The sequence below is a fragment of the Sebastes fasciatus genome, chromosome 18 (assembly GCF_043250625.1).
Source record: "Sebastes fasciatus isolate fSebFas1 chromosome 18, fSebFas1.pri, whole genome shotgun sequence".
Lineage (NCBI taxonomy): Eukaryota > Metazoa > Chordata > Actinopteri > Perciformes > Sebastidae > Sebastes > Sebastes fasciatus.
The window spans coordinates 1,456,831-1,475,196 of NC_133812.1; the positions used below are offsets into that span (position 1 = coordinate 1,456,831).

At 40.8% G+C, this 18,366-nt stretch overlaps 2 protein-coding genes across 2 annotated transcripts; both read right to left on the bottom strand.

The window, feature by feature from the left end:
* Positions 1–832: 832 nt before the first annotated feature.
* Positions 833–6,667, bottom strand: LOC141756033 (alpha-1-antitrypsin homolog). Its single transcript, XM_074615465.1, has 5 exons — positions 6,524–6,667; positions 5,546–6,176; positions 2,649–2,919; positions 2,307–2,454; positions 833–1,822 (listed from the first exon to the last, which is right to left on the bottom strand). Exons 1-5 carry the CDS (start codon positions 6,524–6,526, stop codon positions 1,631–1,633), a joined length of 1,245 nt encoding a protein of 414 aa, XP_074471566.1. The 5' UTR covers positions 6,527–6,667; the 3' UTR covers positions 833–1,630.
* Positions 6,668–9,558: 2,891 nt separating this feature from the next.
* Positions 9,559–12,179, bottom strand: LOC141756034 (alpha-1-antitrypsin homolog). The gene is made up of 5 exons (XM_074615466.1): positions 12,021–12,179; positions 11,145–11,778; positions 10,624–10,894; positions 10,321–10,468; positions 9,559–10,180 (listed from the first exon to the last, which is right to left on the bottom strand). Exons 2-5 carry the CDS (start codon positions 11,767–11,769, stop codon positions 9,989–9,991), a joined length of 1,236 nt encoding a protein of 411 aa, XP_074471567.1. The 5' UTR covers positions 11,770–11,778; positions 12,021–12,179; the 3' UTR covers positions 9,559–9,988.
* Positions 12,180–18,366: the final 6,187 nt, after the last annotated feature.

The window sequence follows — 18,366 nt, forward strand, 5'->3', positions numbered from 1 at the left end:
TGGAACATTAGGCTAGTTTAGGTAGACACCTGAAGCGTGCTGCTACAATACACTCACAGTTGACAATCTCTACTCAGTTGTATATTTGCAACATACTTACTCTTTAAAACAGTGCTTCATTTTAAGAATATGGTTGGTATTAATCTGTATATATTTTTAACTTGAAAAAAAGTTGTTTTACTTTTATAAAATTTGAATGAAACTGGACTGAGTTCCAGATTTCCAACTATGAGAAAAATCTATACTAATGGATGAAGAATTTTGAAAAAAACAGTTTTTAATGTAGTTGTCCTTCTGTCATTTAGAATGTTCATACATATTATTTTATGTATAACATTGTGCTTTTAGCTGACGTGTGTCTCCTCACTGTTTTGAGCGATGCTCGTTCATGTCTATGTAGAGCGAGCACAAGCACGAGCAACAGGACACTGACTTTAGTTGACTTAACGGCCACAGGTGAAGCTGTTAACAAGACATTTCTGATTCTTACAAACAGTCCCTTTAAAAGAGAGCAAGTATAAAATGTACAATAAGTAACAATAAGTGTAATGGTAACATTTACAATGAGTATACCATAAGAAAAAGGTCAATATACTGTAGATATAAAGTAGGGGAACATTATAGGGAAAGCAAGTATAAATATAAAAAAAATTCCCAATTGAAATAGACCCAACTAATTCATCATTTATGACCAAATATAGGCATGGCATCAGTCAGGTAACACTGATAGGGAAAGTTGAGATTATTTAATCATATTTAAATATATATATATTGTATTTATTTATTGTGTATTTGATGTCATGTTACACAATGAAGAGAAACATTTAATCACTTTTTTCTATTTTCAGGTCACTCCTTTATTATCTTTTCAAAGTAAAAGCGTGTACATGCTCAAATGCAGAATCACTCCAACAGCTGCTAATTAGGGCTGCAACTCACAATTATTTCTATTATCGATTAATCATTTGGTCTATAAAATATCAGAAGACAGTGGAAAATGTTCATCACAATTTTCTAGAGCTGAAAATTTTATCAAATGTCTTGTGCGACCAACTAATCCAAACTTAAAGATATTCAGTTTACTTTTACTAATGTAAGACAAATGAAAGCAGCGAACAGGGCGACTGTGGCTCAGAGGATAGAGCAGGTAGTCCACCAATCGGAAGGTCGGTGGTTCGATCCCTCGATGTGTCCTTGAGCAAGACACTTAACCCCAAATTCCAGAAGGCATAGCCATCGGTGTCTGAATGAGTATTTAGATTAGATCCCCTATGGGCAAAGTTGGCACCTTAGCAGCCTCTGCCACCAGTGTGTGAATGGGTGAATGCTGACATGTAGTGTAAAGAGCTTTGAGTGGTCGGAAGACTAGAAAAGCGCTATATAAATGCAAGTCCATTTACCAAGTCCAAATTCTCCCATTTGAGAACCCGAAACCATCAAATGTTTAGAGTTTTTGCTTGAAAGATGACTGAAAAGATTCATCAATTATCAAAATAGTTGCCAATTGATTATCTGTCGATCATCTGATCGATGAATAGACTGACTGTTGCAGCTCTGTACTTCTCATTTACGTCAACAATTCCCTTCTGAGACCTGTGACCGTGATTTATCATTTTTCTAGCTTGTGCCTCTACATGGCTGTGGGGTTGCTGATCTTGCCCATGAAGAGGATGCTCTCAGTGGAATTCTCCAGGATGAAGACCCAGAAGGGTCTGTCCATTCTTACTGTTCTCGCAAAACCGATGAATACTGGCTCATTAATGGTGTTGGCTGCTGCCTCTGTTCCCATTTCAGTGACACTCAGCATGGCCTTGTGGGACACCTGCGGAGGAAAAAAGAGGTAGTCAAAGTGAAACACAGTGCAGGTCTATAAAAAAATGTAGAAGCTTAGGTGTCTTTTTCAGCATTCTCTGGAGGTATAGTATATGTCTCTGTTCTGCAGCTGTTGCTGTGGGATAGGCATATTCCCATGTTGTTCATAAGAACTTAGGACACGGCAGGAGACCAAATCGGAGATCAGTGTTTGGGGATTTATTGTTGGTGCAACCAAATACACAGCAACTCTTCAGCATAGCGTTATTACTATTATCGGCTTGTTTAAAGTAGAAGTTTGGAGACATGTTTCAACTGTTTACTCTGTTACCGTCTATGAAGGACGTTGGATTGTTTTCCCCCAGAAGGCGTGATCATAGGAGCCTACTCTGGATGACGCATTGCCGGTCTGATGTATGGAGTGCATATTCCCATGTTGTTCATAAGAACTTAAATTAATAATGAGCCTAAGAAGAAATGTTTGCTTCTCCTACCTTTGAGACTTTGAGCATGACCTCATCAGAAATGCCAGAGAAATCAGCCTTGTCCTCAAAAGCGTCGGTTATGCCCATTTCTTTCAGTGTGTTTTCCAGAGGATTATCAGCAGAGATGGAAAACATTGGTAGGAACAGATCCACATATCTAAGAAACAGAACAGCACCAGTGTCACAAACACTGTAATATACAGTTAAAGTACAGCTTGTATAATGAAGTTACACTGTGCTAATAATGAACACCTTACTTGTTGTTTCTATAGTAAATAAAATGCATCTAATCCAGTCAATATTTACTCAATCTCTAGAGGATGAGGATTCAAAAATAAAGATTCATCTTACTCCATAGAGACTGAGTTTCGACAGTGCTTGATGTAGTCCTTGTTCATGATGCGCTCCACCTCCGCCATCTTGCCTTCATCAGGCAGGACGATCATCATGGAGATGTTGCCCTTGTAGGGCACCATGACGGCGATGGTGTGGTTGTCAACATCCCAGTAGGTGTCATAGAAAGCTGTCCTCAACATCATGTCCACCTGAACTGTGGTGGTCTTGTCCACATAGAAGTCCATCATGCGGGTCATGCGACCATTGAAGGGATTTTTCCACTCTCCTGTATGAGGCAGTGGGGGGGGGGGGGAGATAACAGTAGATATGTCAGTCCAAATTAGTATTGTCAGTTGTTTTTAAAAGTATGCTCTACAGTCTACAATCATCATACTTCGTGGTCACATCATTAAACCATAGACTGTATGTAGATGGACGACGTGTCTCCACTTCCCCCCACTGCACAGAAGTAAAGCCAAATGTGCCACATACGGGGGCTGCCATCTTGAGATGTTGATGTCATTTGGAACCAGAATCTGCGCAGGTGTGATCATGGGGGCTGGAGTCACAGTATCGAAGTCCCACCCACACACCCGCCCGAGCCAATCACGAGCTGAGCCCAGTCGCAGCTTGCTAGCATGAGCCACCTAGCTGCTACGTTAGCACCATGGTAGCTGTTTGGCTAGAAAGACACAACAACTTACCATAATAACCCTAGCCCCGTAAACCACAACACACATCAGACATCACAATTGTCTTAAGACAAAAATTCTGATTTTTATTTTCATAAATAAATGTATTTATTGTAATATTTAAAAAAACACATAGTCCCTGATATTGTTGGCTTAAAGGTGTTTAGTCAGTATCACTAAAACAAGAGTTACAGGTGTGAGGAGTGTATTTCCTAATCTATTTATTTATTTATCTGTTCATGTGTTACCTCAATGCAGTAAATGAGAGAGGGCGCCCACAAGCATTTTTAGGATTCAAGCCCCGAAGGGGCACAACCCTTTTGAGTTTGTGTCAATTTATTATTATTAGGGATCAAATTAGGGTTGAAATTTGACACACATATCCAGTTCCATGTGTTCTACGCAAAAGTCTCTCGGACCACTAAAGTCCGCCTAACTAGATTTTCCGCCATTTTGAATTTTTTGAAAAACACTTTTTTGACATTTGACATTTTTGTCTCTAAATCGTAGGTGTGATTGCTACCAAATTTCCTGTAGATCATTATTGGACCAAGCTCATCAAAAGTTGCAAAAGGCTTGTTTATATCTCATTGATCAATGAATTTAAAATGGCGGAGCTTAGCAAGAAATTGTTCATAATTCATTGACCAATCATCATAAATCTTGGTAGATATCTTTAGTACGTGTTTGGGAATAAGCATACCAAAGCATTTTGAGATCAACCCAAATGTAAAAAAACTTGTATCTCAAAACATGGTTTCATCAAATTTGGTGCCCATGCTCTGGGGGCAAGTATTAACCAAGATCTGAAGTGTCATATTGATCGGTGCATGTGGGCGTGGCATATTTTGGATTATATGCTATATTATGCCATTGCTCAATTTGCTGTGAGCTGGAATGAGCTAGAGACATGAAACTTGGTACCATAACTGTACCTGATGTCTTAACGCGTCAAGTAAAATATGAACTCAATTGGCCATATTCAACAAAAAAGCCTCTTGGACCACTAAAGTCCACTTTCAAGATTTTCCGCCATTTTGACTTTTTTGAGAAACACATTTTTGACATCTCCTCCTAAACCGTAGGTACGAATGCTGGCAAATTTTCTGTGGTTCATTATTGGACTAGGTTCATCAAAAGTTGAATAAAGCTTGTTGATATATCATTTCCTTTTCCAGAAATTCACCAATGAACTTTAAGAGGGCGGAGCTTAGCAGGAAATCGCCGTAATTCATTGACCATTAGTCCAATCATCATAAATCTTGGTAAATATCTTCACTACGTGTGTGAGAATAGGTGTACCAAAGCTGTTTTAGCTCAACCCATAGGGGGCGCCACAAATACCAAATAATTGTACCTCAAAACCTGGTAGACAGAATTTCATCAAACTTGGTCCCCATGGTCTGGGGAAAAGTATTAATCAAGATCTGAAGTGTCATATTGATTGGTGCATATGGGCGTGACCTATTTAGCATTTTATGCTATATTGTGCCTTTGCTCGATATGCTGTGAGCTGTAACAAGTTAGAGACATGAAACTTGGTACCATAACTGGCCATGATGTCCTAATGCTTCACATAAATTATGATCTCAATTGGCCACATGGTGGCGCTATCACTGATAGCCAAAAAAGTGAAAATTTTAAAGGCAGGCCCCCCTCACACTTAAAGTTCAATTGACTTGAAATATGACACACATGTCCAACTGAATGTGCTCTACAAAAAAGCCTCTTGGACCGCTAAAGACCGCCAACTACATTTTCCGCCATTTTTAATTGTTTGTAAAACACATTTTTGATATCTCCTCCTAAACCACAAATCCGATTTTTACCAAATTTTCTGTGCATGATTATTGGACCAAGCTTTTCAAAATTTGCATAAAGCTTGTTGATATATGATTGTATTTTCAAGATATTGACCAATGAATTTCAAAAGGACGTGGCTCGACACATAAACAGACTTAAGTCAACAACCATTTGGCCCATCATAACGAAACTTGCAAGATTTGTCCACAAGAGTACCTTGTGCGAAAAAAAGGCTTGAACCCGCGAACTGTAATTTTGTTTTTGTTTTTTTAGAGGGCAACCAGCAGCCCCCCCAGAAGGTGGCGCCCTTGATGACCACCTATATGGCCAATGCTTTAAGCCGGCCATATGGTGAGTTCTTGTCTTTGCCTGTCCATAAACTACACAATGGGACATAGACTTGAACTCACTTCTTACCTTTAAAGTATACATAGTTGATCAGCATCATGGCCATATCAGGGTCCAGGTCCTTCACTATATCTTTGATCTTGTCGTGGGTTTTATTAGCAATGAATCTGTTGATCTCAGCTGCAGCCTCAGCGGGATTTGTAAAGCTGACGTTGAGGACCTCACCAGAGTAGTGGTGCTTGACATCCTTCAGGAACTTCTCCAGAGGATTGAAACCAGAGCGTAGGGCCACAGTGTTACCAACATCCAGCTGCTGATTCTCATGGCTGTGTCCATGCATGTCGAAAAGATGCTCGTACGCTTCGTTGACCTGAGTCTGGTTTAAGGTGCTGTATTCCAAGCTGGAGAACAGCTGGCTGTGGGTTTCACCATGAGCCCCTGTAGACAGCACGGACAGGGCAGTGGAGATGCCCAGCGGCGAGTAGAAGATGTTCTTTCCAGCAGCAGCCTTAGCGTTCAGGTTTTTGTAGAGGGCAAAGGCAAAGTCAGCATTGGGAGACGAAAGCTTGTGGCAAATCATTTCTCCCTCATGGCTGTGATCAGAGCCATCATGGTGGTGGTGGTGGTGGTCTGCAGAGGCTGCAGCCAGCAGCAGTGCTGTAAGTGCACAACTAGCAAAGATCCCACGCATCTCTACAGCCTGTCCATATAAAAGGAAACATTAGGTCACAATAGTATTTGATAACAAACATAAAACCAAGCAAACAAAATCAAAGTTAAATGGCAAGAACAATTTTACAACATTGTATATAACGTAATGAATGAAAAGGATAAAGTCGACAGTAGTTAAAGGTTCAATATATTTTAAACAGGAGACTCTAATCTAATCTTAACAGCTTAACATATCTGACATAATAATATTTGTCTCCACATTTTAAAAAGTTAATTTCTAAAATTCACTTATTCCAAATGTCACTTTAATTTAAGTCCAAGTCCTCATAATGTATACAAAACATTCAGCTTATTTCAATGGGGGTCCATGCTTACCATTAATATCCTCTGGTGCAGTTGGGCAGAAAGTTCATCATTATATTCAGTAGATCGAAGAGAGTCAGCTGACACATCTATTAAACATTAACAAGGTTCAGCCTGTTCTGTCCTTTGCTAAGAGATTACCGGCCAAGCTATCTTCACTTCACTTGCTATAAAGGTTACATACACACAAGCCCACAGTATTAATCACATAATTACATGAAAAAATTATACGACAGAAATCAGGAGCTTTTCATGAACGTATGAAACAACTCATTCCAAACAGTCATTTCCACTTTGAATCCCTTCTAGAAAAAGAAAGGGTAACTTATTTTTTTGCCTCATGTTGAAACATTTTGAAACAATTGCTCAATAGCACACAAGTTGCAATGTAACAAATGTAACTTATGGTTACATAAGTGACCATGGTTCTCTGAGTGGAGAGAATATCCTGAATTTCAAATTCAAATGTTATTTGTCTCATACTCAATCATACAAGTAAAATGTGCAATGAAATGCTTCCTTACCGTCTCCAGTAGATTGTGTAAAAATGAAGTAGTTGAAAAAGAGCAAGTTAAAAATGTTCAGTAAGAAATAATAAGTATATGTTACATTTATAATGAGTCATAATACGTAAAAAGTTAATATACTGTAGATATAAAGTAGGAGAACATTATAGTGAAAGCAGGCAAGTATAAATATTTCCAAATTTCCCAATCGAAATAGACAATTTTGTCTCAAAACAGGCCACAATTAATTTGTAATTTATGACCAAATACAAGCACGGCATCAGTCAGGTAATATCGATAGGGAAAGATGACATTATTTGATAAACATATTTATCAATTTATTGTGTATTTGATATCATGTTGCACAATGAAGAGAAAAAATGGGATTACCTTTTTCCTATTTTCAAGGCATTCCTTTTTTATCTTTTTAAAGCAAAAGACAAATGTGTACATGCTCACATGCAGAATCACACCAACATCTTCTTATTAGGGCTGCAACTAACAATCATTTTTATAATGGATTAATCTGACAATTATTTTCTCGATAAAAGCCATTTCTCATCGGTGTGATGCGGAAATATGGTGCGGGAATATGGAAAATCCACATGCAAATTTTTCGCATTATAACTGCAAACTGGGTGCAGTGAAATATACTAAATAGCCTACAGAACCGTAGGCGCTTCCCCTTGTTTCCGGTCTTTGTGCTAAGCTAACTAACCAGCTGTTTATGCACTTTTTGTGAATGAGGCCCAATGAGTTTCCACTCAACACAACAAAAACCTCCAGACAGAGAATGTCTAAGGGGCTAACGTTAACTACACTACATTAACTAATCGGACCCCAAATTTGATGCTAGCGTTAGCTATTTTGGCTAGCCCCGTTTCGTGACCATCATATAACTTATGGGAGATCTCAAGCCCTATGTTGTCCTTCATTTGGTTGTTGAGGTAGTCATCACAATGTTCTCATACAATGGTTCGTACGATATCTTGATACCGCTAGTTACATGCATACAATCTTTTCAAAAAAACTTCTGTCTTCCCAGGAAAGATCTTGGTTAGGTTTAAGCAATAAAACGAATAAGTTAGGTTTAGAAAAAAAGATTGTGATTCAGATTAAAATAACTTTAGAAGTGGCGTTACTTAAGTAAGTAAGTTATGTGACAAATAAATCAACATTTATTTACACGAACACCAGTCTCCTGGGCGTAAGTCTGGTATTTTTTGATCCACCTTCACCTCCTCCCTAGCGTCTGTCGCTCTTTATATTTTCTGGTTCACATTTTCATGGGTTACATACGAATTGATTTTGTGGCATATACATTACACTACATTACCTTTTGTAGGTATAGCTATGAACAGTGTATGAGAACAGCCTGTGGTGTTTGCTGCACAATGTCGGGTGTAGAGAAACCAAATTGATAAGACGTTCCATTATGGCAGCAAGCTACTACTACTCAGCACTCAAATTTGTCTGTTGATTAGTTGGTCCTAAACTCATAGGCACATTACTGCCAACATGTTAGTAACGTGTTAGTAACAGGCATATGCAGTAGTGTTAATTAATTCCCCTCAATGTGACAGCAAATCCTCTCTCCAGTACTACCTGTGCTATGCTATTGAGTATATTAATAGCAATATAGAAAGTTGACAGATTAAAATAAATTGAATTCCAGTATTTCATGACATTTTATTTCGCTTCATATTGAACCATTTAGCACGACACCACCCAAGTTGGCTAAACCTGTTAAATGCAATACATGCACCACTATTATACAACTTTCAGCTGGATATGCAATATATATTTGGAACTTTAGACACCTAGCCAGGTTCAGATGACTGGTGGTAATAAATATGTCATCCTGAAAGACTGAACATATTAACAGACTAATACTTGTGTTTATTCTGTTCCAACCTCATCAACTCTCAGTAGAGCCTATCGGGACACTTGTGGAGGAGCCAGGAGGAGGCAGTCAGTGTCTCGGAAAACTATGGCTCAAAAATGTTTTTTCATAATCTACTGTAAATTTTGTAATTAATATACTGTCAACGCTGTAATTAACATGTCACTTCTAGAAGCTGTAGTGATTCAGCATGACAGTTTGTCATCATATCCACCTGAACTGTGGCTGTGTCTACTTTGTGTGTCTGGAAAGGGAGGTAGGGGGTCAGATGAAATAAATGTAGATATATCAGTGAGTCAATCAAGAGTTAAGCTCTGTTAGACATTAACAAGGACCATCCTCTTCTTCTGTCCTGTGACCAAAGATTTCTGGCAAGGCTATCTTTACTGATGCAACACAATGCAGTGCACACATCATGGGTAAAGAACTGCTGGTGCAGTAGGGGTCTAGACATGTGTGTTACAGTTGCATTATATTTGTGGGAGCTTAAAATAATCATCACGATACACCAGAAATATAAAGAGACAAATTTCCGCTTTAAAAAAAACAATTGGTTCCTTCTCTAAATAATTCAGCATGAATTGGTATTGTAAATATTTGTTGGGGATCCATGAATTCAAGATTAAAATAACAAAATGCCAGTTTTTCAAGTCTTTATTCACTTCAACATGTTAAAACAGCGATAGCACAATAACAAGTTGGCTCAGTGTGTAAGCAGATGCTTCAAGCGATATATCCACTAATGTTTATTATCTGTATCATATAGTCAGCTGGATACAATATATAATGATATATTTAGATATTTATACACCTAGCCAGGTTCGGATGACAGATGGTAATAAATGTGTCATGCTGACAGACTGCAAGCAGATTAATAGGCTGACATTTCTGTTACTTGATGATAGATCTGTCGTCTTATTCATCAAACTATCCTCCGTTTGTCATTCCCCAGTGCTCTGTGCCAGCTCAGGGCTTTTAGACGCTCGGGTAAAAATGAGCTAATTTCCTGTAGCTACTAAAAACCTACTACAAAATGTAACACATGCAACACTCATTTCCTTAGCACCTTTACACAGCTGTGGGGTTGCTGATCTTGCCCATGAAGAGGATGCTCCTGGTCGAGTCCTCCAGGATGAAGACCAAGAAGGGTCTGTCAAGTTTCATGGTTTCGGGCATGCTCATGGGCATGACCTCGATGGTGGTGACGGCTGCCGCCTCTGTTCCTCTTTCGTCCACACTCAGCACGGCCTTGTGGGACACCTGTGGAGGTACCAGGAGGAGGCGGTCAGTGTCTAGTTTGAATAGGTTTTGGAAAACTGTAGCGAGCAAAGGGTCTTCGCAGCACCTAGTAATTGTCATTTCCTGTAACAAACATATGAAGGCATGTTTGCCGATCCTACCTTTGAGACTTTGAGCTTGACCTCGGTGGACATGCCAGAGAAATCAGCGTTGTCCGCAAAAGCGTCGGTCATGCCCATTTCTTTCAGTGTGCTGCCCAGGGAGGCGTCAGCAGAGATGGAGAACTTTGGCAGGGACAGATCCACAGAGCTGAGAAACCCACAACAGCACCAGTGTCACAATCACTGGAATATACAGTTGACTTACATCTTAAGACATTCTTATAATCCTACAAATGACCGACACTGTATCCACGACACACTTTACAACCATCAAGAAGAGGATTTAAAAGAAAATCAAATTACCTCCTGTAGAGTGAGTCATGCCAGCGCCTGATGTAGTCCTTGTTGATGTAGCCCTCCACCTCTGACATCTTGCCTTCGTCGGGCAGCACGATCATCATGGAGGTGTTGCCCTTGTAGGGCAGCATGATGACGGTGGTGTGGTTATCATGGTCGTGATAGAGGTCGTAGCGGCCCGTCCTCTTCATCATGTCAACCTGAACCTTGGTGGTTTCGTCCACATTGAAGTCTGCCTTTTGTGTCTGGTTACCATCGAAGGGTTTCTCCCACTCTCCTGTATGAGACCGTGAAAGGGGTGGAGGGAGTAATGTAGTTACTGCATGTCAACTCAAATCACTGTGGTTTGCATAATGTTGTAATATGAATTGTCTCGCATTCTTTCAATATCATTCAGACTGGTTTGTTTTACGTATTCATGGCATGCTCTGTCCTCAAGCTCTTTAAACTACACAAGGAGATGTGCGCCTGAACTTGTCGTTGGTCTGCTCCCTTTCAGAATGTTTCTGTATGCGCATGTGTCCTACCTCTGAAGTAGACATAGTTGATCAGCACCATGGCCGTATCAGGGTCCAGGTCCTTCACCATATCTTTGATCTTGTCGTGGGTTTTAACGGCAATGAATCTGTTGAGTTCAGCTGCAGCCCCGGCAGGATCAGTAAAGTCGGCGTTGAGGATATCACTAGAGTAGTGGTGCTTGGCATCGTTCGTGAACTTCTCCAGAGGAAAGAAGCCAGCGCGCACGGCCACGGTGTTACCCACTTCCAGCTGCTGAGTATCCTTGCTGTGTCCCATCATGTGGAAAAGATGCTCCCACGCTTCGTTAATCTGTGCCTGGGTGTTAGCGCCGTAGCCCAGGGTGGAGAACAGCTGGCGGTGGGTTTCACCACCGGCCCCGGAGGACAGCACGGACAGGCCGGCGGAGATGCCCAGCGGCGAGTAGAAGATGTTCTGCCCTGCAGCAGCCTTGGCGTTCAGGTTTTTGTAGAGGGCAAAGGCGAAGTCAGCGTTGGGAGGGGAAAGCTTGTGGCAGCTCAGTTCTCCCTCGTGGCTGTGATCAGCACCATCGTGGTGGTGGTGGTGGTGGTGGTCTGCCCAGGCTGCAGCCAACAGCAGCGCTGCGAGTGCACAACTAGCAAAGATCCCACGCATCTCTACAGCCTGTCCAGGGAAATCAGAGGGTTAGTTGGGCCCTTTTTGAAAGGAGTTTTTTTAATGGAATGACACGTGGACAGTAGCCAATGATTTAGCCTCTAAACAGCTGTACACTTCCCATTTATTACATATTATGCCACGTCTTAAAAGTTTCACATAATTTTTACACATCAATGTATGTCTAATACATCTAAAGTTTCAAGTAGTATAAAATGTTTTCGCATATTTTGATAAAGTGCCATGCTTACCTTTACTGTCCTCTTTGCTGCAGACAGTTTGCCAGAAACTTCTCCATTATATATACAGGAGCGCCAAGAGTCAGCTGACAGTTCGGTCAAAAATTAACCAAGACCAGCCCATATTCTCTGTCCTGTGCTGAGAGATATCTGACTGAACTATCTTCACTGATGCAACACAACTCACTCAATGAACCACTGGTGAGATAACGGCCGTTCTAAAAATGTGTGTTAAAATTAAATCACTGGTCTGCTTTCGGTATGCAGGGAAACAAAACAAATACTTTCAGACTGCAATGTCATTGTAGTTTTCACTTAAAATCCGTTTTGAAATTAAATATGTTTATTTGTCATAAAATAGCATGAACTGGTATTCTGAAACATAGCAATTCATCAATAATAATGGGTCAGCTGGCTGAGGCCCTTCTGTGTGGAGATGCATGTTCTCCCTGTGCCTGTGTAGGTCACAGTCCAGACATGCAGTATATAGAGTGCTGCAGGAATGACGTATTTTTGTAGGCCAACCAGGAAGTTAGCATCGCCCTGGTTCCCTCGACAAAAAGCCAATGGGATGTTTCCATTGGGTTTTGGATTATTGCAGAAAATAAACTCTGTGGCAAACAAACTTTTATGATATTTACACGTTTTGTTCCGTAAAATAATCTCCACAAATGAACACCACTTTTATGATTTTTGAAGTGTAAATGTAATCGCCAGAAGTAAAAAGCTAACGTTAGACTATAAACAAACTACACCACGTTGGCATGAACATGACTAAACACAACGAGGCTGTGAAGGAGGACGAGTCGGTGTGATGATGTTTAGTAGTCTCATTTAGCCACTTGTTAGCAACCGCCTTTTTTAAAACACATAAAAGCTTCAAAATGTATGAGTGGGGTATTTATTGACATATTTTATATTCTAGAATAAAACGTTTAAATGGCTTCAGCTTGTGTTAACCACAGACCTTATTTCAGGCATCTGACTAACCCATTGACCTCCAGACGAGGGAACCGGAGGTGCTAAAATGCTAACTCATTTCTGGGTTTTAGGACTCATTCCTGTTCCTCTATACTGCTTATTTTTTCAAAACTTTGAAAATCTAATTTATTATACTTTTACTAAAAAGGTGCTAAATTCAATATCCAGAGCATTAATATAGCAACTATTAGCTATGTAAAGATATAGAGAAGTAATGTCTACCTGAGCAGAGAATGAAGCATGCCCCACTAGCTAGCTAGCTAGCTAACTAGCAGCTAACCGCTCTGCACAGCTCTCATACAGCGGTTACAAATGTGTCCCCACCGACGGTGTCGTCGAAGAAGTGTAGTGCCCACCCTCAGGTTCACTACACATCGTTAGCTCTGTCAGCAATTTCGTCATTATTTGCACCGTTAGCACTGTTAGCACTGTTAGCTGCAAGCCATGTTGAGAGCCGTTGAGAGACAATAGAAACGCTCCCAATCCTGTATTTAGCACCTTTAATCCTTCAAATTTGTCTGGGTGGTCAATAACACATTTTTCTGTGGTGTGACAAGCTCAGAACACATTTATTTTTACTTTACGTTGAGAAAACGGCTTACAAGAAAAAATGTTTTATATTTTTGCAAGAATAGCAGAGAATCAGTCACAGGGATAAATGACAATGATGATAATACACTGTAAATCATCCTGTAATGCTTGGGGGGAAATTGGAGGTAAAACGAACATTCTGCAACATCAGTGAAATGCATCTCTCTCCCCAGAATAATATGCCAATATATTGGGGAAAAAAATCCAAATTCTGTAATGTAAGTGAATATTATATCAATAGCAAATGAAAAAAGCACTCTAGTCTAGACATCTGCAGGATCAATAATTCTCCCCATGAGCAGGACGAGGCCCGTGAGACCGTCATAGATTAACAATATCTACATTCATGGTGTTGGTATGACGTCCCCACACAGGAACAAACATGCACGCTGCAGTCACATCATGGTTTGCAACAAAACAGTAAAAACAGCACACGTTAAAGCAAAGAAACACACACTCACACCCCCATATATACACAGTTCTGTGCATGCATGCACACAAACTCACACAGAGGGACAGATTTACATTAAGTGCACACTTTTTGGGGATTAAGCATTAGACTAAAACCCATATGGATTACAGTCAATACCATTCAAATTCAAAAAAATATTGATGAAACCATTCAGTTCGACATCCAAAAAATGATTCCAGATGGATCATAACACAAAACAAACCTATCGACAGTTCAAATAAATGTAAAACAACGGGTCAGAGAAGAAACATACACCAACTGTATGACGGAATTCTTTAAAAACACAAGAAAAAATGAGCTCAAGTGGTATCCCTTCAATGACAAACTGCTCTGGTCAAACAATAAACACTGTTTATTACTGTTAGGCCAGACTTAACGGAGTCAAACTGAATTGTATCAGACTGATGGATTAATAGGTCAGTTATAAATCATACCTTTCAATGACGGATCCCATAATGATCTTCTGACTTGGTCTCTTCCACCTCCAGCATAACCTCATGAGAGGCCTGAGTAATGGCACAGAAACAGGGGTAGTGAGAGAACAGAGATGCCTGACAAAGAAAAATAGCATATTTTGGTTGTCTTTAAAACTTCAGTATGAAACAATTTTTTGGCATCAATGGGCAAAAATCCCATAATAACCTTTCAGCATATTGTAATTAAAGTGTTCTGAAAGAAAACTAGACTTCTGCTCCTCCTCATGGCTCTGTTTTCAGGCTTTAGAACATCTAGCCCGTGACGGGAGACTTTCACCAATCACAGGTAATTTCAGAGAGAGGGCGTTCCTATTGGCTGTGCTCCAGTCATTTGAGCGATGCTTGGTATTCTCTCAACCTGATCTCAACATGGCTGCCGGGTCACAAACTTTCTCATTTACAGCTAAACCATGCACTACAAGATGATTCTGTGAACATGTGAGGAGAGAAATAGACATTAACGTAACAGAATATTGATTCATATTTGATCAGCGCTGCCTAGTTTGACCGTTTGGTCAGAGTTTGCGAGTGATTGACAGCCGGCTCTCATAGACAGCAGCTGGACAGCAGACCTCAGATCAGCTCTTACTGCTTGTTTTCCTCCGGTCTGTGAAATCTTGCAGATGCCGTTAGGAGCATGGGAGGACACAGAGGCACATGTTATTTTTTCAGGTTACCTGTCTCATGTACTACTGTCAGGATATAGAGACAGTTTTATAAAAAAAACTTTTTTTCAATCATATTTGCTCAAATCCCACCTACTTCAGCTTTAACCTTGACAAGTTTCAGCGTCTTCTGCGATATCCCTGAGAAGTCTGCTGAGTCTGAGAAAAGTGATGATACTCCAGATCTCCTCAGGAGGCTTTCCAAACCGTAGGACTTTCTTAGTTCGAACTTCGGGAAACGGATTTCTGCCCGCTTGTGAGAACAACAATCAATGTTTTAATGGATTTGCTCTAAGTTGTCTTGTTACAACTTGTGGGACCCGTACTCCAAGGCCTCAGCTCACTGATGTGTGGAGAGCAGTAATTAGAATCTACTCAGCATCATTCATCATGCTACCCAGCAGCAGAAAGCAAGTGACTGCAGTGGGATCAGTGCCATGACATGGATCAATATACTGTACACTCAAGGACAAGCAAACACCCTTTATAGAGGGCATATACTATACATGGACACACTCATACCCATATATACCACCATGCTTCACAATTGAACCCTTAGCATGCACAAAACACAACCTAAAACAGCCCTGCAACAAATACTAACTTTGCATTGTTAAAGGATCAGTTCACCCAAATTACTAACAGAAAAACATAAACATCATTTCTCACTTACCTTTGCCCTTGCAGTGTCTAGCCATGCTTTAGTTGCCTTCACACAATACAATTGTGGTAAATGGAGATCTGTTTATGATGTTCACCGTGTATAAAAATAACGTCATCATAATAATAATAATAATAATAATAATAATAATGCAAATAAAATAAATACAGAAAAAATAAATAAATAGAAAATAGAGAAATAAAGAGGGTTGTAGGAAAGGTGTAGTGAAGGTCCCTCTCTCCTCTCTCTCCCTCCCACAGTCAGTGTCAGGAGTAATAGTGAGGTCATTGATATAGACCAGTAAAGGACATTTATTTTATTTATTTTTTTATCTAAGTCCATTATCTGATTTCATGTACTTTTTTCTCAAGAAAAGAGAAGCTCAGTCATCCGTGAGGGACTCGGAGTAGAGCCGCTGCTCCTTTGCGTTGAAAGGAGCCAGCTGAGTTGGTTCGGGCATCTAGTAAGTCCCCTTGGAACTGTTCCTGGCACAGCTGGGAGGAGGCCACGGGGAAGACACAGGACTAAATGGAGAGATTATATCTCCACACTGGCCTGGGAACGCCTCGGGATCCCCCAGTCAGAGCTGGTTAATGTGGCCCGGGAAAGGGAAGTTTGGGGTCCCCTGCTGGAGCTGTTGCCCCCGCAACCCGACCCCGGATAAGATGTTGAAGATGGATGGACTTTTTTTTCTCTCTTATTATTTAACTATATTTTTCTAGTTATTTACTTTTCTTAAAGGGACTATTTGTAAGATTCAGAAATGCTGCTTAACAGCGACACCTGTGGCCTTGAAATCAACGAAAGTCAGCGTCGAGCTCGCACTTGCTCGCTCTACATAGACATGAAGGAGCATCGCTCAAAACAGTGAGGCGACACACGTCAGCTAAAACCACAATATCACTCTATATTTCAGCTGCTTGGCAGTAATGTTAGCTGACCAGACGAAGGTCTCTCCATGAATCAATGCTGATCCTAGTGTTGGCTTTTCCTGCTCAGCGCAGGCTTCAGCTGGGGGCTCCTCAACGAGTTACATTATCGCCTCCCGACCGCAGCCGGCAGCCGAAGACAGCATCCGCCCCTCCAATTTCCACCCCTGGTGTGGCCCCATTCTCAGCTTCTGTCCTGGGTCCAGACTGTGCCCTTTGAACCCCACCTCCACCCCCTCTCTCCTGTAGAGTGTGTTGCAAATCTGTAAGAGCATATATGGTTGCCTCCACGCTCTGCTCTGTAGAGTTGGCTGCCAGCCCCAGGGCCTCCGAGGCCTGGCTCCGACTCTCGGACCCTGTCACTGAGGACCGCAGGGCCAGTGTTAGGGGCGAGAACAAGATGTTGTTCTGTTGCTGGACTCCGGGCTCAGCAGTGGTCCTAGTTGCCAGGTCACGGTACAGTTCAAAGGCCAAGGCCGTGTTTAGGGCTGATGTGTTGAGCTGCTGATTGACCTCTTGTTCCCTTCGCAGACGCCTGCTGAAGAGTTTCTCAGGCTTTGGTAGAACCGACCCATCTGCTGCCAGACTTGTTAGCAATGCCAGCACTGTTAGAACATGTAAAAGTATAGATAACAGACATCACCGCTTCTTCCCTCGCCATCCTGGCTCGGCCTGATTCAGAGACGCTGCAGGTTGATCTTTCATAAGACCGGCCAAACTCCAGCTATGGGGAAGTGTTGTTCTCATGGCTTAGTGCGTGGTGGCGGTGGTGTTGAAAGTATATCGATCTCCTGTGGATGAGCTTTTGACCCGTGGGTTGAGCTCCAAGCAAACAATGGCGGCCTGTTTTTTTAGTTTCTTAGAATTGCAGCAGCAATGAATATGCCTGTGTGTGTGTATTAGGTGGACAGTAAGGACAGGGCACACTCCCCCCCCTTTACACTTTCTGGTCAACATGGATTTTGAACACTTATGCAACCGATGCATATAGTTTCACTGTGTACACACTGGTATTCTAAAAAAGACACTGTACATGTGCCTAATATGTGTACGGCAACTAAATACAATATTTACATGACTGATTACATTTTGTGGAAAAGACAAGAAGATAAATGAAGAAGAATTATATATATGAATAATTATTATTTATTAGGGCCGTCAAAGTTAACGTGATAATAATGCGTTAACGCAAATTAGTTTTAACATCACTAATTTCTTTAACGCATTAACGCAACTTGTGATTTTTCGGTTTTAGCGGCTCAGTTTTTTTTTTTTAACTTAATTTTTATTGCAGTTACAGCAACTTACACAATCATAATAACATTCTATACCACTGTATTTTCAATTTGATAGCTGTCTCATAGTTTTAACACAAAATCTTACAGCTTAAAACAAGGGGGAGAGAGAGAACACAAAAAAGACAATCCAAATAATAAAAATAGAGTAAAGTCAAATAAATAAATAAATAAATTTAAATAATGATAACTGTGGTAAGGGGTCGGAGGTAAGGGAGGGGGAGTGTGTTGTATGGGTGTGTGCTGTATAAATGCGTGCACGTGCCCAGAGAGGTGACCTGGGTCAGG